The 23,218-nt window shown below is 40.9% G+C and overlaps 2 protein-coding genes across 4 annotated transcripts in view; both read left to right on the top strand.

The window, feature by feature from the left end:
• Positions 1-17,018, top strand: part of DAB2 (DAB adaptor protein 2) — a 40,937-nt gene extending 23,919 nt beyond the window's left edge. Inside the window, exons 4-15 of one of the 3 annotated variants that reach the window (XM_034773995.1) lie at positions 412-510; positions 1,029-1,160; positions 3,981-4,064; positions 4,605-4,631; positions 4,938-4,982; positions 5,238-5,300; positions 6,655-7,290; positions 8,515-8,671; positions 11,708-12,337; positions 12,872-12,981; positions 13,831-13,901; positions 15,368-17,018. In XM_034773995.1, coding sequence (XP_034629886.1) covers positions 412-510; positions 1,029-1,160; positions 3,981-4,064; positions 4,605-4,631; positions 4,938-4,982; positions 5,238-5,300; positions 6,655-7,290; positions 8,515-8,671; positions 11,708-12,337; positions 12,872-12,981; positions 13,831-13,896 — 2,049 coding nt within the window. In that variant the 3' untranslated portion in view covers positions 13,897-13,901; positions 15,368-17,018. The remainder of the gene's footprint in view (positions 1-411; positions 511-1,028; positions 1,161-3,980; positions 4,065-4,604; positions 4,632-4,937; positions 4,983-5,237; positions 5,301-6,654; positions 7,291-8,514; positions 8,672-11,707; positions 12,338-12,871; positions 12,982-13,830; positions 13,902-15,367) is intronic. The other 2 variants (XM_034773996.1, XM_034773997.1) reach the window with 2 other exon arrangements.
• A 3,771-nt stretch (positions 17,019-20,789) lies between these two features.
• C9 (complement C9) overlaps positions 20,790-23,218 on the top strand; it is a 36,767-nt gene continuing 34,338 nt past the window's right edge. The window contains exon 1 of the mRNA XM_034774720.1: positions 20,790-20,953. Within this exon, the coding sequence (XP_034630611.1) occupies positions 20,805-20,953 (149 nt within the window). The 5' untranslated portion in view covers positions 20,790-20,804. The remainder of the gene's footprint in view (positions 20,954-23,218) is intronic.

Genomic DNA, 23,218 nt, shown 5'->3' with positions numbered 1-23,218 from the left:
CTGATCTCAAAGTCATCTGTTTGGTTTAAACCAGGACAGAGACTTTACCTAGTAAAGATATTGCCCCATAGCTCCTTTTGACAGAAGTGCTTATGTAAATGAGGTCTGCTTTAAAGCTCTTACAAAATTAAACTAGTGCAGGTGGGGGAACAATCTTGAGAACCTAAAACTCCAGCATTGTCTATACACCAGAGATGAAGTTTTATTATGCACCCATGTTTGTAGACAGATGGCCAAATTCAGCTGATTTGCAGCTTCATTGAGGTCTATGGATTGCACAGATCTAACCTGAGGCACAACTTACTCAAAGCATAAGTATCTAGGCACAAACAATTTTGACTCTAGCTGAACACATTGGAACTCAGCAAGTTTGAATTGCATAAATCTTACTAATAACTCCTGTTCATTTAGGGAATGGCAGTAGCTGCCCGCTCCCAGGGACAGCACAAACAGAAGATCTGGGTGAACATCTCCCTTTCTGGTATCAAGATAATTGATGAGAAAACTGGGGTAAGAATTCAGAACTGGCTGTGCATGACCATTAAGACAATTTCTTCTCTAGTGACCACAGCTGCATTAACTTAGCAGCCTCTTCACCTAAAATTTAAAGACCTAGGAAAGCTTTCTAGCATGTACAACACCTCTAAGGACTCTCCTCTGTTTGTGGGGGAGGAGGGAGAAAGTAGGAGCTAATCTGTATCTACTCAGACTTTTTTGGTACTTTGGAGGGAAGGGGAGGGAGTTGGATCCTGTCTGACCTCTGTAGGCACTAATAGCCTGGCACTATTCTGTCATGTTTCTAGGGATACCGAGCATGTCAAACCTTAATGCTGACTGGCAAACCACTTGGATATTGCCCTGTCCATTTTTACAGATTTGAGCTGAGCTCACTTAAGTTTTTTTTATTGTACATAGGCACTCGAAGGCCACTGCCATCCCATAGTTGTCTGTGTACTCATGTTTGGTGCAGCAGAACAGAACTAACTTTAGTCACTTTCAAAAGACTGATTAATTGCTTTCAATTCTAGGTCATAGAACATGAGCATCCAGTAAACAAGATCTCCTTTATTGCTCGGGATGTGACTGACAACCGTGCATTTGGATATGTTTGCGGAGGAGAAGGACAACATCAGTTTTTTGCCATAAAAACAGCACAACAGGTATGAATTAAGGGATCTGTTGGGCATTAAGGTCATCCTGTGGGATTTGCAGGACAACTTTTGGGCATATTTATGCTTTTCTACATCGCTCAATAAATCAATCCTATCCAAAATGGACTCTTATGGAGCCCATAGACAACTCAGAGCTGAGTCAGCTTTTGAAGACCAACTTGAAGAAATACAAGAAGCCTATTCAGCAGGCTGTCTTCCAAAATGGAAATTGAGTAACCCTCCATTGCAAGGAGCATCAGTTGAGGAATAACCTATACTGTATATCCTGCTGATTAAGAATTTCTTACTACAGCATGACCTGGGGTTCAACCCAGCACTGAGATGCAAGTTACTGAAGTGGCCTGAGCTTGCTTTATGTACTAGGAAGATTGGGTGGTTTCTTGCATTTTAGCATGCAGAGTTCTACTGCTGACCAAAGGAGCCCTTCTCTTAATGGACAGCAACTTAATAAACATGTGCACACTAATAAATTTTGTACTCATGGCCAGGAGCTCTAGTCTGCACTCCTAACAATTTTTTTTATTCCCACTTTTAAAAGGCCAGCACAAATGGCAGTGTCTGAGGTCAAGTGCTGACTTGTGGATGTGTTAATTCTGCAAGTTTCACTAGTTCTGACTTTGCCGTTCCTGTCTAACACATCTGCTACTAATGACAAGCCACATCTCTAGTTCTCAAAGTTTCATGTCTGGTTCATGGGGGGCACTGATTAGAACGGTGCTCCTCCCCCTCCCCACCCCCCAAAAAAGCTGGAACAAACAGGTGATAGGACCTGGTGTGACCTTTCCCAGAAACAGATTTCCTCTTGGCAGGATTATGCAATTGCCTCAAATGAGGGCTTGTCTGGGCTCTCCACCTACTGTCTTGGGGCAAGCTGGTTTGCTAATGCCTGCTTTAAATGTTGGCTTAATCACTGTTCTAGGTGCAGCTGGTAACACTGTCTAATGTTTCCTAGCACTACACATTATAAGGAACTGAAAATGGCCTTATAACTTTGCAAATTTAACCACTTGAACTGAAATTGTACATACTGGGTGTCTAAGGTTCTGTTTTAGAAAACAGCAGCCCATGCTGTTCCTCAGTTGCCAAGAACAGGGCAGGGGAGGAGAGGAATGAATGGGAAGAAATATATTTTGTCCTTGTTAAATGCTGGTGACCTTTAGAGCAAGGACTTGAAATTTTGGCAGGGAGTAGCCTTTTTGCTGTCTCTGAAAATCTGAACAAAATTGGCCACATTGAACTCTGATAAGCTCTTCAAAACAACATGTGCAAGTATTCATCAAAGATTCTGTGCACATTGGCCATTCTCTAGGACTTTTCTGCAACTGTAGTTCTGGGCTACTATAAGCTGAGTCCAGGCTCCCTGTTCTCAGTTCAGATACCTGTATCTCCATGCTCTTCATCCCCTACCCACCCTTATACCCCAGGCAATGTGCAGGAAGCTTCCTAACCTACATGTAGAAGGAACAAGAGCCAGACCTTCCCAGGGTCAGGTGTGGCATTTCCTAACTTTAAGGGTTTGACTTGGTACCTGAAGCTATGTCCACACTATAGTGGCACAACTATGGTTCTGCAGCTGTACTGGTATAGCACAGACATGTCCTAAACCAATGGAAAAACCCCTTTCACAGAGGCAGATTATCTATGTGGGAGGCAGTACATTGGCTTACTGAAGAACTTTCTTCCATCTAGCTGCATCTGCAGTGGGGGTTAGGCTGACCAAACTACATGTTTATAGCACAAATTTTCACAACTGAGATTTAGCTAGGTCAATTTAACTTGTAGGTGGAGAATGGGCCTTAAAGGTCTTTCTATAGGGTTTTTGATAATTATCAGAACAATATAGCTTAGCTTTAAATGCAATACTTCATCTCCTGAACACCATCTGAAGTCTTTGATTTTTGGGGGGGGATTGGGAATGGGGAACAAATAACTTTAGAATAGCCTTTCCTGCAGCACCTTTAAGAAGAGGGTGTGGGTGTGTTTTGTTTTGTTTTAAAATGAACAAAGCAAAACATAGCAGCCTGCTCCTTTTAATCTTACCCATGAATCAAGGGCAAATGGGCATTATCTGATCAAGATAGACTTGTGCAGTGAGCAAATAAAATTGGAAAGCCCTCAAGAAGGGAGGAGGGTGTAGAGGGGAAAACCACTCAAATCCTAAAACTGAGCATGGACCAGCCAGCTGCAATTTAGCCTCTGGTAGAAAATGGAGGACAGCAAAATGGATCAGCTGGCACTGCTGCACCTAGCTTTTAAGTGTCTGAGAATGGGGTACCTTTTCCCACCTGCAGGCTTCACCCATGATTATCAGCAGCTTTTTTTTTTTTTAAAAAAAAGCCTACATTATCCTTTTGCTGAAAATAAGGTGTACCTATTCCCAGAACATGTCTAGCAATGTACCAAGGAAGGCACAGTTCTTACCCTGGACTGTTTTCAAGGGATACAAGTCATGCACCATTGCCTTTGGACTAAGCACAGAAATGCTGCTTCCTGCTCTACACTAAGGGTAAAGTCCTCTTCAGTACATAGTTTCTTACTGTTCTCCATCTCTTAGCTTCCCTTACTATTAAAGTAATTGCATTTAATAAAAGAGTTTGACCAAAGGGGAGGTGACAGCAAGTGAGACTTGGTTTCATGGTATTCAAACACCTTTCAGTAAGCTTCATGATAAAGCAGTTAGCCTGGAAATTGATACCATTCCTAGAGTAGAATACTAACTCAGCAAGTACAGTTCATATTTAACAGCAAGCCACCAATTAGAAAATCTTTTCTCTGCAGAAACCTAAAGTATAAAACTTTCCCTTTCAGGCTGAACCTCTAGTAGTTGATCTCAAGGACCTCTTCCAAGTAATTTATAACATCAAGAAAAAGGAGGAAGAGGATAAGAAAAAGGCAAGTAACTTTTTTGTGTTAGTAGGAGATCCTTTGGGTGGGAGGACTCTGTGAATAGCTGCTTATCAAAAGAACTACCTTTGTGTTCAGCATTACCATATTTCAACTCCATATTGCCCAGTAGCTAAACTGACTGCTATATAACTTGTAGTAGGACTGAATCTTCGCTCTACCAGCTTTGTGCATATGACTATTGCATACATGGAAAAAGATTAAATGTAAATAAACCTACAAGTAGTTAGGATGCATAGTGATCTAAGATTCTCTTCTATTTGGACACTTACTGATCTTTTCAAACTAGGCTGGAGAGGCTAGTGCTTCAGTGTTATCTGAAATAAAGCTGGTTCATATCAACATTTATAATTGTCCTTGGCTTTTGGCAACATTTGCTTTACTACCAGAGAAGTCTAGCTGAGAATGTTCAAATTCCTCCTCTAACAGTTTCAAAAGCTGTAGAGTTCTTTACAGGAAGGAATCTGATCTTCTGCCAATCAAGTAATGGCCAGATGCTAATGTATACTATCTATTTTTCCATCTTAGAATGAAGAAGCCAATAAGACAGTTGAGGTAAAACTTTACTCTTTCAATCTGAGTAATACATGCACTCTGAACAAGTGAGATTCTAACTCTCTTGCCTTCCCCTTCATATACTTTCTACCTAGCAAGTAAAGTTGGAAGCAGCAACCTCAGAACATGCAACTAGTACTATAGAGCAATACAAAGGGTCTTACTGCTTCACAGCACTAACAGCCTAGACAGTCCTCATCTCCCTCTGTGGCAATTCATAAATCAGTCAACCTGAATGATCACTGGAATAGTCTGCTTGTTTCAGACTTGTCTTAGCACTAACATGGCCTTTATTTTCATTTCCAGAATGGTAGCGATGCATTGACTGATCAAGTTGACAAAATAAAACTGGTATGTTGACATAATGCTCGAGTACTGTATGTAGCGTCCTTAAACTACATAGCAGATCTCTTGGCAGTTTCTAAAGCTGCACATGTATGAAACAGTTTGTCTTACTATAGTAAACTACTTCCTTGGTTAAAAGTGGTGTATCTTAGACTTTGACTTAATGTTTGTACTCTGCTGGTCTTAAACACTTACATCAGCGTGGTGAAATCATTGCCTTGCACAGAATCTGAACCTCTTCCAAATATAACTTTTTTTAAGGGTGTTGACCAGATGGATTTGTTTGGTGATATGTCCACTCCTCCTGACCTGAACAGTCCTACAGTAAGTAAAGACTTCTCTTGCAGTATAATAATTTGCTCTTCCATTTTGTGTCACAAATTACTCAAGCAAGGTGAGACTTCAGATGTTGCAGTTGTCTTTATTTCTAGTGGTTAGGTTAACTGGTGCAAAAGCAGCTTTGCCACTAACTGGAAGGAGTAAAGTCAAATTTCATCCTCTTGTGCTAGATCTCTCATAGGAAGCTTGTTCCTATTATAAAATCTCCATAGTGGCTCAAGTTTGTTCCCATATCACTGCATAACCATCTTCATCCACGTCTGTTTGCCTCTAGTGCTATCAAATACTTAAGCTCAGTAGCTAGAAGTGGCAGGCAGACTTGCAGTACCACACAATTTTCAACACTTTTTTTATGGTACTCACACTAAACTTGGCATTTTATAACTCTTTATCCATGCAATGACTTTAGTGCTACACTTAAGATGCTGGCAAAAGAGTTGAACCAATCTCAGGTCCCTTGCCCAGAATAGGCTGGCTGTGGCCTCTTGACTGCTAGATGCAGCTCCTCTACAGGAGAGATGAGGCTCTTCAAAGTTGCTGTATTGTCCCCCTCGCCCACAATGACTTCATAATCCACAGGCCTCACTTATTACTGACATGTGAAACTAAAGAACACTGTGCCAAAATAAACTCTGCTAGGCTTACTCAAGCACCACCTACAGTATTAATGGCATATTGCAGCAATAATACTGCAATGCAACTTACTTTGATAGTATCCTAGTCAGAGTGGCTGGTGCTTCCCTTAAGGTGCCCTCCTACATCACTCATGCAAGCATAGTCTGTAACAGAAAAATGGCACTGTGTAAGCAGACTGCTACTGAGCTGCATACATATGACACTTGAGTGTCATGATCTTCCAGAGGCAATACACTGCCTTAAACTTAAAATATTAAGTCACTGCTATGAGTCACAATATAGAGTAAACTGTAAATGGCTATAACTTACTGACCTGTGGAGAGGACTTTTTTCAGGGGTTGAAATTGGTTATTAAGTGTTTGAGCCAAGCCTAGCTTATGTCTTCATGACAGACTAAGCACTGCCCTGTAGCTGCTTTCATAGCACCTATCAGGATGGGAGCCCTCTTAGTCTAATAGCATCCGAGTGCTATTGTAATGAAGCTGTAGTGAAAGTGTGAAGTCAGAAGTGTATATGCCTTGCTCCTAACCCTGTCAAACTTTTTGCTAATCATAAAACAAAGTTAAGACTGCCAGACTTCCTGGTAATGAACATGAAGTGTTAGATGCTGGTTGTTTTCTGCACAGTAAAGATTGAACACATTACATGGCTTGCATCTTTCAGTCTTCAGCTAACTTTACTTTTTTTCTTTCCAAACTAATAGGAGAGTAAAGATATCCTGTTAGTGGATCTAAACTCTGAAATCGAGAACAATCAGACTTGTGTAAAAGAGAGTCCCTTCTTGAATGGCATCACTTCCTCTCTTCCACGACCAAAGTCACAGACACCTTTCTTGCCTGAAAGTTCTCTCACTACCAATCTCAGCTTCTTTCCCATTCCCAATCCAGATCCTTTCAGTGATGATCCTTTCACACAACCAGACCAATCTGCACAACCTTCATTTGATTCTTTAAAATCTCCACTTCAGAAGAAGGAAAGTCTGAGCTTCTTGGGTAATGGTGCTGTAAATGGTGATATTGACTACTTTGGTAAAGAGTTTGACCAGATTTCTAATAGAACTGGCAAACAGGAAATACAGACAAGCCAGTGGCCTCTTGAGAGTAAGCCAATGCAGCTAGCAGCAAGGACCCAAAATGGGGTACCAGAAAGAGAACAGAATGGTTTTCTGACCAAATCCTCATCAAACCTATTTGCGGAAAGCCCTTCCAAAGGATTATCTCTGCAAAATGGAGTAAAGCTGGACTCTGAAAGCAATGTCCAGCTCATGTCACATGACTCCATAACAATTAGCCCACCTCCACAAAGTACCAAGCCAGGAAGAGGAAGGAGGACTGTTCAGGTGAACCATCTTCAAATATTTAATGGTGACGTGCATGCTCTGTTAGATGGGCTGGGTGAAGGAAGCTTTCCTTTTTCTTACCAAAACATGGTGATACTGGCTAAACTATTCCTGCTACTCTACAACAACTTTTTTTTTCAATTCTGTTCCACCCACCATGTTCCCTCTGCAATCCATGTTTTCTGATTTCATGTGTACATTCATAATGGTTATCACTAAATATACACTTTTTCTTTTCAATGCTGCCATACTTCACTAACTCCGGTAAGTATTTTGATCTGAAATGTATGTAGTACTTATAAATGTAACTGGCATAAAGGTGCCTGTTAGATTAGAATGCTAAATTAGAATTCTGAAACTCGGCAGTAAATAGCTCCCCCTCCAGCAGACAGTCAAAAGAATACCTTTTTAAGTTGCTCAAGAAAACTTCAGTAAGTCCATATAGTACATATTTATTCTAGCAGACTTCAGAAAAGACTGCACTCTGTAGCAAGCTCAAAGCAATCTTTCCTAGTGCCTTTTGATTGGGCTATAAGAAGCTCCTTCTCTAGTTGTAGAGGACTAAAACTGCCATAAGGTTACTTCAGTTGTGAAGTCATTTCACAACTCTTGGCTGTATGATGTGAAAGCCTTTAGAACCCTGAAATCTCAAATATTGCAGTATTTTAAGTTAAATTGTAGCTTAGATACAACACACACCCTTAATTCTGTTGCAGCATATTTGACCAGTGGAGTTGGACTAAGTCCAGTATCACTTAATTTATCTTGCCAGTGCTTAACTTCAAGAACAATGTACCTGAAGCACACGACCAATGGACAATGTTAAATAGTGTTGTTATAGCCAGGATACTCTTGGTTTCTTAACCTAAGTAAATTACTAACTTCATTATAGGCATACCCATTTAAATACCTCCACAGCTGGCTTTAGAAAGAGGCAGCATCTAGTCTAAGATTAGGCTGCAAAATTTGAGTTCTAACAGTTTTTTTTAGTGTAAAACCTGGATCCCATGTCTCCTGGTTCCAGAACCAAAATAGGTTTTTATCTGAGAGCTTAATCTTGCTTAGTAGCAAATACAGGACTCTGCCTGTCTTGATAGTATCAGAACTTTCCTGAAAACAAGGTCCAGAAACTGGAATTGGTGTCATTCTGTTACTGTATCCCAGTAAAGCTGTCTTCTCTTCTTTCCCTCCCTACCCCTCCCCCCCCCCGCCCCTTGTTTCCAGACTGCAGCAAACGATTTGTTTGGCTCAGACCTTTTTGCATCTACTGCTACAGAGGCCCCAGGCCTGACTTCTCCTGCAACACAACCTGCACTGGTGCAAACCAACCCGCTGGACCTCTTCCGAACCAGTCCTACCATAGCACCCATGGCTGGTCTAGGTTAGTTCATTACTTTAAGGTGACAGAATCAATCTTATTGGCCACTTCAACTGATGGGTTTTTTATTTTTAATAAGTCAGACTTTGATTTAAATGTACTCTTAGCAAGTGTGTGCTGGAGTTTACATTTCCATTCTGTCCTCTCTTCCTCAACCTGACAGCATCTCATTAGAATACATTTCACTGACACTTTCATGGACTCAATCCTCTGGGAGACTTAACTGAGTGCTTGCTCTTTAAGCTTGCAGTGTGAACTGACTATTGCATGATAGGCAACCAGATTTTGGTTTTTTTACTAAATAGACTCTTCACATATACCACAAGATACCAATAAATGTAAACATGGTACCAAATGTTAAAATAGTACAGGAAGAGAAGTCTGGAGATTCAGTGTCAGTCTCCAGTCCAGAGTATTGGCAAAAGTCTCTTTTCTGATCACAGCTAGAGAAATTACCACTGACCAATCTAAACAGCAGTTGGGAGCATGCCTCCATAGATTAGCTCCAGCTTATGTCTACCATCACTGGGAAGCACATTCCCACCTGTAGTGTGGACATACCCCAAGAAAATACATGTTACTGCAGTACAAATTGTAGTGACCCAACAGGGACTGGGGACTTTGTGCAAGGCATTCAAAATTAAATGCCTATGGAGACGGTGAGCAAGGCAGAGTTGAAGTAACTTGCCCAAGGTCTCAATAGGTCATTGTCAAATCAAGGATAGATCCAGGTCTCCTGCCCAGTCTGGTGCCCTAACCAGTTGACTACACCACTTCTAAACATGGAGTGTTTCTTGTGTTAAACTGTACATGTTATCTGACAGCCAGAGCACCTGCTGGCAGACTTTATCCACAGCTGACTATCTTTCTTCCACTACCAGTGAATATGTTCCTTTAGATTTCTAATACATTAACTCAGAATTGTGCTGTCAGCACTATAAGTTTTTCAATAACTCTACCAAAATCCAGAAGTGCTGAGAACTAGCCCAAATTTTCCTAGTTGTCCTTGCTGTATAGATAATTGGGACAGCTATAACTCAAGACCCTAAATATAGTCAAGTAGACTGAATACAGTTGGACCCTCTGGCTTTTATCGTATGTCAGGTATCTTGGCTCAATGCCCTGTGATGGCCTCCATGTGAACAAGTGAATACAGAATCTTCACAGGGGGATGGCTACAAACTGAACTTTACAGTTTTGGCTTTTGTCCATGACCAGTGAGGCACAACCAAACTAAGGCTAGGGATCTGAGTTATGCACCCAGGCAAGCAATTGTCTCCTGCAGAGTGCTTTGATTCTGAACACTGGATTCTAATCCAGATTCAGGAGAGCAAAATGTCAGTCCTTAATATCCTACTTGCATTGGGAATCAAATCTAACACTTCTAACTGTGGAAAATGCACAGTAAATATGTGGCTCCCACCTGTCCATACAAGATGGAGTTAAAGGAAGTAACAAGGCTAATAAGCAACTAGCTACATTCAATTAGTGTCACTCTGGCACCTTAGAATCCATTGCTACTAAATCTTAGTTTATATTACTAATATATGAATATTCCATCACTGACCAGCTCAGATGGATCACAAGGGATGTAAGGCTTGGGTGCAGGGGGACCTGTTTTGTTTTTCTTTTTTAAGAAGACTTGCTTTTTTCAACCTCTAGAGACTCTCATGCCAATCTTGCCTAGCTAATATTTTCAAGCAACAGTATCACAAGGCCCTAGGGCTATAATGTATGTAGCTAGCTGAACAGTCCATGCAGTGCCATTAAGATACTGCATATTAAAGTATTGTATACCAAAGCAACATGTAACCTCGTTACAGCTTAGTCAGCAGAACAATGTACTCAACTTTGAGGGCTGGTCTCCAAAATGACTTAAGGGAGGAAGACCATAAAATCCAGACTGGGTTGGGGTCAGACAACTATGGGAAACATGCAGCTTAAGGTAAGAGCAGGAGTAGAATACTCTGATGCATAGAGTAGATCTGGAAGAGATCCATTAGGCTTACTACCCAATGATGCTTAAACTGTGTGTCTTGGGGCAGAGGGAGCCAGGGCAGTTAAATATGGTGGTGAGGCAAGCTACTTCTGTACATTAGTGGGATGCAGAGGAAGGACTGCAGTGGCTGAAGATAGTCACAGCTAGATATTTGCATTGAGCTTTAATCATTTTAAGAGTGAGTAGTAATGAATGCATAGGTAAATGACACACTGCTGAGAATTTAGAGTTCTAGGCTCTTTTCCCTGCAAGAGGCAATGGCCTCATCTTGAACTGAAATCTGCCTTCTAACAATGTGCTAGAGTAAGACATTGGGTCACTAACAACCTGTTCAAACCTGTCTCACTAAACCACTTAGGCTATCCTTAAAGCTGAGTTTAGGAATCCAACTTTTTGAAAATGGGACTAGTAGCACATTAGTCATGTTAGGAATAGTTTGCCTACCTCAAGGGAGACCCAATCACACTGTAGCCTAAACACTCTGCACTCAGCCAGGTTCAGGTCAGCATGACACAATCAAGGAAACTTGTTTAGTTTTGTCTTTTCTCTGAACTCTCTGGTGACATTGTGCTGTATAGGTGCATAATACTGAATAAATCTGTATGATAGATTCCTACTTGCTGTCAAGACGTATTCTTGGCAGCATAGACATGGAGCTAGTCAAGGTTAACTGACATCAAAGGGCATTTTTGAATTACCTTGGTTTAACATGCAGTATGTCAAGGGTGTCTGGAGCAGACACCCAACACTTGCTGACTGAATTAAAATCAAATATCTAAGAACAAGGTTTTTAGAGCCCCCATATTAAAGTGGCTTGTCTAAGTACTTTATCCACTTTAATAGGGTGAGGTAATCACTTATTGGACCAGCTTCCAGTGGTGAAAGACCAGTTTTTGAGCTCTTGTGAGGGAAGCTTACTCTTCAATGTCTGTAACATCTTGGTGGTTTTTTTCACAGAACAAATCTATGCAAGGAGCACAAGTATCATACAGATATACCTCACTACCATATTTACAAGTCTTGCATATAATCTTTCTTAGGTGGCTTGCCAGCAACATCTCCAACACCATGGAGTCAACAGTCCTCAGTTTTCAATCCTGCCACATCCGTATTTCCTGGATCCATTATGGGTGCTCAACCTACAGGCTTTACTCAATCACTTGCCTTCAGTGCCCCTCAAGCAGTCTCAGGGTGGAGTCAGCCTGCATCATTTGGAGCCCCATCTCAATCTCCTGGTCTCTGGGGTCAGCCAGCACATGTTTCTCCTACTGCTTGGGCACAACCATCCACCATTGGAAATCCTTTCCAGACCAGCATGTTTCCATCTACTACACCGCCCCCTGCTATGTTGTCTTCTATCTCCGTGACAAGCCCTCCTCAGCCACCACCCAGAACTGCACCTCAGAAGGAGCCGTCTAAGAAGGAAAGCGATGCCTTCACTGCATTAGACCCACTTGGGGATAAAGAGAAAAAGGATGTAAAAGAAATGTTTAAAGACTTCCAGCTGACAAAGCCACCTGCAGTACCAGCAAGGAAGGGAGAACAGCAGCAAAGTCTGCTTGGTGCTTCTGGAGCTTTCACCAGTTACTTTAATAGCAAAGTGGGCATTCTTCAAGACAACGCTGATCACGATGACTTGGCAGCTAACCAATTGTCTACTAAAATCAGTGGTAAATTCCCTCTTGTAAATGCTTCATCAAGCCATTGGGGGAAGAATAACCCCAAGACCTTCCCTTTCAAGGAAACTAATTTTAAATATTAAGTGGCCTTTAATGGCTAGGCTAGCACCTTCTCTTGACTAGCAACAGGAAGTCTCTCTACTATATTAAAGTATAGTCATGAGGGTTATCCTTAGTTTATTGCTGCCCAATACTGCCCTCTAGTATTCATGTACAGTCTCTAAACCACTCACTTAACTATGTCCTCAGCACTTTCAAAACTGGAAACTTAAACTGCTGAGTTGCTTTCCAGTATGAATTATTTAAGATAATTGGCATCTTTTTAGAAATAGCTAAGGTGACTCATAAGTAGAAGCTCTGAACAAAGTTTGTTTTTAGCTTCAAATCCACATTCTTGAAAATCACTCAACTAAGTGGTTTCAGGTTCTAGAGAAAATCATACTGTGTATTCATTCAGAAATCAAGGCCTGTCTAAATCTGAGCACTTTCAACAAGAAAAGTAACTTGTTTATACTTTTTGCATAGAACCACCAAAGCCTGCTCCCAGACTAAGCACTCTGCCAGCTTCCAAGCCTGATGCCCTGTTTGAAAACCCCTTTCAAACCGATCCTTTCAGCACCTCCTCACAACCCTCTGTAAGTACTAGGAAGCTGTTTACTTACCCTGTAGTTCTCTGAAGTCTCCTGTCAATGCTGTACAAATCTGTGGGGTTTGGCCACTGGTGGGGCACTTACCATTTGGTGACACCACTTCCTAGCAGGGTCAGCAAATTCCATTGTGTTCCCATGTTTGACTTCAAACACTCACCTGCAGGGGGACTGGCAAACCTTTGTAACCGGTAAGGGAAAAATACCACTTGTGAACCTAAGCCAAACTCTGGCTAAAGTTACTAACTCCCAGGGTGAAGGTGCCTTTAGTTTTGTGGCATGAGGCAGTTGTGCTTTTGCAGCCATATTGGTCTGACAATACAACTTTTTCCAACTATCTTAGGCCCTGTCATCTCTTTGCAGGGTATGGGATAAGGAGCATGAAATGTGTAGCTTCTGTTTTAGCCGAAGGATGGAGGCCTCCATCCTTGGTATCCTAAGGGGAAGGAAGTAGCCTAACCACATTCTGCATTTGGAACATGAGACTTGAAGCCCTTTATGGAAACTCTGGAACTTCTCCAATGCTGGATTTTTTCAAATTAGTCTAAAATTAAATTTATTGGAGGAATCCATATGAATATTAAATATACATGGGCTTCCTATAGATAAGTATGAATCAAAGTTAAGACCTAAATTTTTAGGGCTGGTTTAGAATTAGTCTATTGTTCATTTAAACAGTTGGCTAATACTTCTATTGTAAATATCTTTCCAGAATGTCTGGAATGTGGGTTGTTTAAAACCGCTTGCCCAATATCTGACTCTCACCACCTTTCAAGGTGTGCTGAGTTCACCAGTTTAATAGTCCATTGCTTATAACCAAACAATCTTCTGTTTTAGACTGTGTCTCAGCCATCGCAATCTTCTGACCTCTTTGGTGATCCTTTTGGAAATCCATTTGCATAACTTTGGTAAGTGGCTCTGTAATTCACATGTTTCTTAGTGAGTATGGGGAGACCACTGAAGGATTGGAAAGCTAGTCTACTGACTACTTTTCCCCATGTGACTGGCCTGGGAAGGTGATCTGATGTGCAGAAGAGTCTGGCCTTGTGGCTAATACAACTGACTAGCAAAATTATTAGCTTTCTCAGTGGTTGGGGAAGGGAGGAAAACAAGACTGTTAATATCTCTTTAAAAGTATATTTGAACTTGGAGCAATGCAAATCACTGACCCTAATTTCTAAACTAAGAAATAGGTGGCCTCAGTCTGAATTTACTAATGGGATGCAGTGGAAGAGCTACCTCTTTTCCTAAAAGCTTATGGAGTTCAAGATTACCCCCCACATTACTTAATGTCCATGGCCCATAATTGCTGCAGGGTAGTTTTCAGTACCAATTATAGAACAGGGGTTCACTGCATGTGGTCTACTTTTAATTTTGTTTCCAGGATCAGAAGTCAGGTGACTTAGAACCAGTTACTACTTTTTTTTTTTAAGCTGAGAATACTCTTCTCCGGAGTTCAGTTTAGCTATGCTCTCTAGTATAATCCCTCTGTTTAGTTGTTTCTTTGTAGCAGAATGGTAGTTGGCATGTATACATCTGAGTCAAATATGGAAGCAGGATTTAATGCAGATAAGGGCAGCCTGAACCACAGTGAAACATAACTGACTCATATGAAATGTATGGACTCTCCCAGTGTCACTGCAGACTCAGAAATCCTAATAGCAAAGTATAAATGCTGCTGAAGTAACTAAAACTGTTTTGTTCTATTAACTTGATTTGATTTCACTGTTTCCTATAGTAAGGCTTAAAATACAACTTCATACACTGGAAAAGGAATGCTTTCATTACAACCAAACTTTCCACTTGTCATAAATTTGATTTAGTCCCTTCTGCAAGGTGCACCAAGTTGAAAATTGACTCTACTTTTGGAAAGACTTTGCACTTAAACTACAATAGGCAGGATTATTTAGAAACTGGCCAGCTCTTCCAGACTTTGAGTGGATAACCACTTCTAATGTAAAAATACAACAAATGCACTCTGCAGAACTCTGCATAAAAGGCTACATTTATGTAGGAGATCCTACAAGTTAAACAAATCTTAGTTTCCCTCTTCCCCCAGTTCAATTGTCTCAACCTTACAATGAGCTGACAGTATAACCATAACTAATATTTCCACATTTTACTGGAGATCCTAATAGTTACCAGCTTCTTGCTGAAAATTTAACATTAAATGTAGACTAGAACCTCTACAGTACTTTTTTTATCTGTAAGCCTTTAGAATAATAGAGGGTGTTGAGAATTCACACTCTCTCTCAAGGCCTTTTTGCATGTGTGTGGTTTGTTTGGGTTTTTTGGCAACATCTGTACTAGCAGTTTTATGTGGTGAGTGGGTGAAGTATTATCACTATTCCTAATCATTTTCTCTCTTTGCCAGAAACCAGGTATAACCAGCAAAGGACAAATGGAATAACAAGACACCCCTCCTTGTCACCATTTTCTACTAGTCTTATTTTGCATTGTCTGCCTTCATCCTTGATGCCTATTCTGATTGTCTGTCTGCTGTGATCTAAAACCTGTCTTGTGTGGACTGAAACATGAGCCCTCAAAGAGAACCTGCTGTTAACATAATTCAAGATGAAGCCAAGGAAAATACCCAGACTGGAGGCCCAGATTCAAGTTGGTGGATGTGAATTTTTTTCTGTAGCCTCTTCATTTTTTTTTTTTTTCTGATTAAGAACTGCATATGTAAGTCTTGTGGAAACACTGACTTCCAGTCTTACTGTGGTGTTTTTTAAACATGGTCACCTACACTTAATCCTTGCAGCACTTACTGTAATGGTTGTAGTAAGGAGTTGAGCACCCACTTTGAGGAAGAAACAATGTATTTTCCTCCACATAGGGAAAGGGAATTGTGGATTTAGAATCTTGCAAATTCTGCAGCAGAGTCACTTCAAACAGGCTTTTTTCACACCTCTGGATTCCACTGATGGCTGTCTCACTACAAAATGGCAGCCATTTAAAGGTTTTCTTAAACCACCACTCTTCAATGTACAATTGTTCTTGTATTTATGGTGACTGTGCAACTGGTGATAACTTATGGCTTTCCTTCTGATTTCTAAATAGTGGAAAAGAAACCAAAGTAGACAAGAAAAATCCAGTGCTTGCTAATTCATATTGAAAATGGCAAAATACCCTCCATCTGACTGTGGTTAAGGGACTAATTACAAAGTTGCAGAATCTGGAAAAGCAGTGGCTGTAGAGAACCAACTCAAACACTGCTTCTAACTGACATTGTCTAAGCTAATGTTCGGGAATCTGACCTTGGACCTAAAGCTGAAACACCTAATCCAAACTTCAACTTGTGTCTAATGTCCTGTGTTTTTAAAAATCCTCTAAGGGTTTTTCGGAATCAAATAGGGTGCTGGATTTTTCTTGCTTGAAGCGAGAGAGCTTGGCAGATGGCTAAAGAAAATGGAATAAGCAGATGGGTTTATTGAATCCGCTAAACTTCAGTCACAGACATGGTGTAGGTTGGTTCCAGTATGTGTTGGAAGGGCAAATGGCAATCTTGTATTGATCTTGACTTCACCTGATGCCTTAGTATTTTGTGAATTTTGATGCATCTCATTCAATGTTTGAGGTAGCTCTCCGCCTCTCAAATGAGGTAGTGCCTTCTTTTGAGCCTCTGTACTAACTGACTTGTATCTAAATCAGTCACTTATAAACTAAACTGTTAGGTTACTTTGCTTTTTGGACAAAGGTCTAATCAGCTCTTACCATTCTGTTGGTGGTTAGTTTCTTACTCAACCATTTATAAGTGTAAACTTGAAATACTATCCTGTCTTTAATGTTGAATTGGATACCTAAACAGAGACTTACTTCTGGAAATTCAATTTGAAGGCAACTTGTTCTGTATATAACCTTTTTTCTCTTGTGCACTTTCCTACAATGCAATTAAAAGTTATGAATTTATAAGTACTTGTCTCAAACTGGAAATGTAGAAACTTATGGATGTTACTATTATATAAACTGTAGTTGCACAACTAGTAAAGTTTTCTAATGACATTAAAAAATGCAGCTCTTTATATCAAATGAGTAAGGGTTGTCTTTCCTGAAGGAGCAGTACAACAATGCATACAGACATGCCACACAGCATATTTGTTTCTTCTGGAGCAAGAACTCAACATCCTAGGAGTTGATCACTATTTAGAACTTCCAATTTTATGGCTGTTTCTGGCCAAACAGACTTCCTCAAAGGAATCGTAGCATTCACTATGCTTTCTAGTTAGAATACTTTGCTTAGTGGCATTTCAGAGAAGTTTAACTTGAGCCATTTTCTTCTATTTTATATACTTCAGAATTTCAAGTAGCCATTTTTTTTAGGACCACTTTCTCCTCCATAGCTAGAGCACTTCAGTAAGAGCCACATGGTATTGGAGAGAATAAGCATTGACACGTCAGCCCTGTAACTCAAGCAATTGCTTGAATTTTTTTTTTTTTTTTGAATGATCCCTGCCGCTACCTTTAACCTACAGATGCTTCAGGCATAGCAGTGATGCTTCCCTGGCACTTCAGCCTTTGTAGGAAAAGTTAGGATAGCCTTCTTAACAGGATGATTCAACTACCTAGAAGATGGAATGGTATTTCAAGCAACCTTTTATTTTCATCCATGGTGGAATGAGCTGATGGAGGGTAAGTAATAGAAAAGACATAACCAATGTCCCTCTATCTGCTCTTAGACTGGGACTAAACTCTACCTTCTCTGACATGTGACAAACACAGTAAAATACTTGGGTGTGAAACCACTCTAAATAGTGAACACTCCACTCCTGTGTAACAGGAAAAATGCTGGTTTATGGCAATAGCCTGAATATAAGCTATTGGACTGCTAGTATTAAAGTAACAAATATACAGCTGGTCAACAGGTCAAAGTTCTGTTAGACAAATGCTGAAAGTGAAAATGTTGGTAAATATTTAAACTGACTATGGGACTTGGATTGCTAAAGAGTCAATGTCCATGTTTTCTGCTGGGAATAACTTGCCTCCTGAAACAGTACATCCTGCACTACAGTATACTGATTAAAAACAAAGATGAAATCCAGTTAAACACTCCTAGTTTTGTTTAAACAGTGCACCAGGAACAGTTGTTACTCAAGCCTTCCCTGTTTAGTCCTAGTACATAGCACTATCCACATTCTGTGGGTAATGGCTTGTGAGTTGAGGGACAGTCAGTGTGCTTTGAGCAGCATTTCAAAACAAATCTGGCAACTCCTCCTTTAAACCTATTGGGGTGAAAAATAGCCCTCCACCCATTACTGCACAGCATTAAAGGTTAGAGTGAGACTCTCTAGCCTAAAGGAATGGTCTGAGGCCAGGTCTATATTACAAACCTGTAGTGGTGTAACACCACTCAGGGGCATGAAAAATCCACACCTCTGAGCAACATAGTTCTAACAACCTAACCCCTCCATGTAGAGCAGTGGTCACCAGAAAAAAGTTTGAAAACCCAGTTGAAGTAATTGTTAATGTTCATTGCCCAACAGGGGATGAGGGGCTCAGGGTGTGGGAGGGGGCTCTGGGCAAGAGCTTGAGGTGCAGGAGGGGGTCAGGGCCCTGGGCTGGGGGTGAAGGCTCTGGGGTGGGGCTGGGATGAGGGGTTTAGGGTAAAGGAAAGGGCTCAGTTTGGGGGGAGGGGTCAGGATTGGGGCAGGTGAGTGGAGTGGGGTGAGGGATGGGGCCTGGGCTTACCTCAGGCAGCTCCTGGTCAGCAGCACAGCAAGGCTGCTAAGGCAGGCTTCCTGCCTGTCCTGGCGCCACAGGCTGTGCTGTGCTCCAGAAGTGGCAAGCAGCAGATCTAGCTCCTAGGCAGAAGCACATAAGCAGCTCTTGCCCACAGGTATCAACCCCCAGCTCCTATTGGCATGGTGCCCCATGGCCCCCCATGTAGGAGCTGGACCTACTTCTGACACTGCACTGTGCCCTGGAAGCAGCCAGAACAGGTAGGAACTAGCCTGCCTTAACCGCACAGCACTGCCAATGGGACTCTTAACAGACCAGTCCATGGTGCAGACCAGAGCCACCACGACCAGTGTCTTACATTCCATGACCCAATACTGGGTCACAAGCCACAGTTTGAAAACCATTGACATAGAGAACACTATGTTGATGGGAGAGCTGCTCACATCAACACAGCTACCACCTCTGAAGTGTGGATAAACTACACTGATGGGAGATGCTCCTCCTTTGGTCTAGGAGCATCTTAGCTTAAGTACTACAGTGGCACAGCTGCATTGGTACACTAATGTAGCACTTTGTGTAGACATGTCCTGTGTTTTTTGTAGAGACTTTGCCAAGACTAGTGAGAGTTTGAAAGGGGAAAACTCATTCAACCCATGTACTATTCTCCAGTGCCATTAAGAGTGGAAACCTGTCTAATCTTAAAGTGGAATTAAGTTGACTTGGCTTTGACAGTCAAAGATGACAGACTCCAATAGAAGTGTAAAGACAGAGGAAAAGCCTTTAGCCTATAAACAAAATAACCATACACACACATCCAATAGAGCAAACTAACACTGGACAATTGCAAGTTTGCTACATCAAGTGCAAACTTATAGCTACTCTGCTGTATAAGGTTTTTATCTTCCTGATATGTAGTTATTGCTTCACACTTCTGAAATGGTAAACACTGTTATAGTAGCAGGAGTCACTCGGTTATTAAAAGAACTGATCTGGATGAGCAAATGGGCACGGCCCACTTAGCGGTACAGGTATCTCAACTATTCAGCACTAAAACATTCCTAGGACAAAGTCCATACCCTGAAATCTTTCCTACTAGGGAAACTTAACCCTGATTTTTGGGCGCTTAAATGAGCAAGTGGGCCCCTCTCCTAGGTAGTGGGCCAATCCCAAAATGAAGAGAGATTCCTAACTACAGGGAAATCCATAAAGGAAACAGCAAAAGGTTACATGCTCCATTCATCCCTGGAAAATAGGGCAGTAGATTCAATGTAATATATTGTTCCTGGGCTCAAAGCACTCAGCAGGTATAATAGCCCATAATACCTGCAATACTATAGGCAGGTGACTTCTCCAGAATGAGTTTTGACAATGAGACTTTGACAGAGATAGTGGTCTTGGAAATATCCACTCTTGCACCACAAGTAGCATAGAGTAACTTGCAGAATCCAGCACTTGGTGCCATCTCTATGAAATTGTGGGGTCTGATGGCAGTGTCCTAGGGACTCATTTGTTTTGAGTCCCTATGCCCTTTAGACAAACAACTGGTTCTTCAACTGTTCTGGCCTTCAGTCATGACTAATAATTCAGTAGCACAATAGTGTAAATAGTGAATTTTCTGTAACTTCAAGTCTTTAAACCATGATTTGAAGACTTCAGTAACTCAGCTAGAGTTTAGGGGTCTATTACAGGAGTGGGTGGGTAAGGTTCTCTGCCCTGTGATGTTCAGGGTAGATGATCACAATCTTAAAGTCTGAGTAAGTGCAAGTCCTTTGGGCTTGCAAAAAATCTCCCCGTGTCCCAAGCTTCCACATTGGGATTCCTTGGAATATAGACAATTTCTGAACTGTTTGGAGAATACTGCAAAAGGAATACAATGGAAAGTTGTATGTATTCAAGTGTCTTCTAGCTCAGTAGAAAAGCTCTACTCCCTACCTGGTTGGAGAATACTGAAAAAAGAATATAGCACTCTTTGCTGGCAAAATACTGCAACAAAAGACAACCTGAATATTCATACAGGCTTACTTTCCCACCATGCTTTCAATGAACTCTTGAGCACGTACCATAAGTCAACATTAGCTATGGCCTATCATTGGCATGCTTTGTGGGTGTTGCTTTTGTGCTTCTGGTAATAAATGACGCAGGGAACAAATAAAGACTCCAAATTCAGTCCCAGCAGTTTCTTCCACCTAGCTAAAAAAGCTAGAAGCATGCATGCTATCCTGCAACTTATATGTGCGCTATGCATTTTAGAAGCCACCAGCTTGGTTTCAGGACAGAGAAGGTAATGCCTTTCATTTTTTCTTTGTATCAACAGCTTTGTACTAGATTTTGTTTTACCCAGAACAGACAGTAAAATGTGTGCATTAATCTACAGGGCTGTCTTCTTATTGTAACCAAGAAAGATTCTTGTTACCTTTTTTTAAAATGCTACCTGGTAGTATCAGTTTCAGACTCCTTAGATTTTATAGGTTTCAGAGTAGCAGCCATGTTAGTTTGTATCCGCAAAAAGAACAGGAGTACTTGTGGCACCTTAGAGACTAACAAATTTATTTGAGCATAAGCTTTCGTGGGTTTATGTTGCATCCAAAGAAATGGGCAGTAGCCCACGAAAGCTTATGCTCAAATAAATTTTAGTCTTGAAGGTGCCACAAGTACTCCTGTTCTTTAGATTTTATATTGCATCTGTATGGCATAATAACCATATATGGCTAAAGGCAGCGGTAGTTATATACTTGTATGGAGACTGTTATTTTAGCTCTGTTGTTTATAATAAACGTGGTACTAAAGTATAATCTGGACTGTTGCTTGTTTTGGCTGACACATTTCTCCCTGAGAGATTCATTTACTTTTCTAGTGATGGGGCTACGGATTACTGACATTTCAAAGCTCCTAGTCTATATTCCATTTTCTCAAGCCAGACCTTATTAATAGTGCATCAGTACCATGTAATAGTGACCAGCTGTCTGAAGAGTTGCACTACTTATATGGTATCTCCATAAAGATATGCAAAAAGATACATTTCACCTTCAGCAACAGAGTCCTGCTAGCTCAGTGCTCCTAAAATAAGATTGTAGGAATTACCAAACTGGATCAGATCCAAGAGCCAGATCTAGTCCAATACCTTGTCTTTGACAGTGGTGAATACCAGATGCTTTGGGGGAAGGTATAAGAACCCTGAAGTAGGCAGAAATGGGATAACTGAAGTTAGGAGAACTTTTCTTTTTTTTTGGGGGGGGGGGGGGGATTGAAGTGGTTTTGTCCACACACACAAAAAAGGCTTTTTTGGGGGGAGGGGGTCAGAAACAGGGGTGACCTGAATAGTTTCAGTTGAAGGGGAAAAAATTGTTTTGACTTGAAAAGTCTAAACAAAACGTTGACTCAATGTTTTGATTTCAAATTTGGCCAATTAAAAAATAAAACACACACCCAGGGTGTAACTCCTGAAATGGCTGAACTGAAATGGAAAAACTCTAATTTAGAGTAGACAAACATTTTGGTGAACTTGAAGCAAACTATTTTTAGGGTTTGGGGGGGGTGTTTTTAGTCATCAGAAAAAATGTTTGAAAATTGTCTTGGTCCAAATGTAACTGGATATTTTTTTTGGGGGGGGGTGTTGGCCCCAAAGTGAAGAAGTTGTCATTTGCTCAGTTCTAGGGATAATTTGTTCCAAAGTAGCTTTCATCCTGACTTCCTAAAAGAGGCTTAAATCCTGAAGTATGAGAGTTAACATCCCTTCTAAAAAGTTTATTAACAATAACTGGATATTCTTAAGATTCAAAGGGATGAAAGACACCGATTAGGTGGGAGGGGGTTGGCCTCATGAGTTCTATGATTTAGTTATGTGTTGTATGAAAATGTATCTCCTCTTATTGGCTTTGAATTTCCCATCTTTTCAATTCCAGTCCCCTTCTGATCTACCTTGTCTAAACTTTTATTGTGTCCCATTTTATTTGTCTTCTTCATATCATGAAGAATCCTAATCTTCTCTCTTTTCCTATAAGTTTTTGAGGCACTTCATCATTTTTGTTGCTCTTCTCTGGAAGTTCTGACATTATCCATTCAGAGGTGAGATTACTAGTATTGTACACAGATGAGAAGCCTTCTTGGACCTTGAACTCAGATCCTCTTGGTGCCTGCAGCTTGCTCTTAACTCAACCATCAAGCCAATTCCCTTGCTTGAATTCATCATTCATAACTATTTATTAAGATGGCCCCAAGCACTGTCATCTTATGATTTAACAAATTACAGTGTTGGCCAATAACAAATCCCTAACACAACCGGGTGTGTTTCTGGCACATCAATGTGAGTTCGGCCAGTGTTATGCAACCTAAGACCACAGGAAAAGTGCAATCAAGTTTCTGTGTAGATTGGGAAATTCTCCCGGCCCTCCCAAGAGCACTCTCCTCTCCCCTCTCCACCCCCCAACTGCTGAAATGTCAATATTTTACTGTCAGCTAGCCAAGGCTCTCTGTTTTTCTATTTCTTCATTCAGGGACAGCTCAGATCCTTGATGAACAGATACACTGATCTTGGGTATATCAGTTC

This window comes from Trachemys scripta, chromosome 6 (genome assembly GCF_013100865.1).
Source record: "Trachemys scripta elegans isolate TJP31775 chromosome 6, CAS_Tse_1.0, whole genome shotgun sequence".
NCBI classification, from domain to species: domain Eukaryota; kingdom Metazoa; phylum Chordata; order Testudines; family Emydidae; genus Trachemys; species Trachemys scripta.
This window is presented reverse-complemented; position numbering and strand designations above follow the sequence as displayed.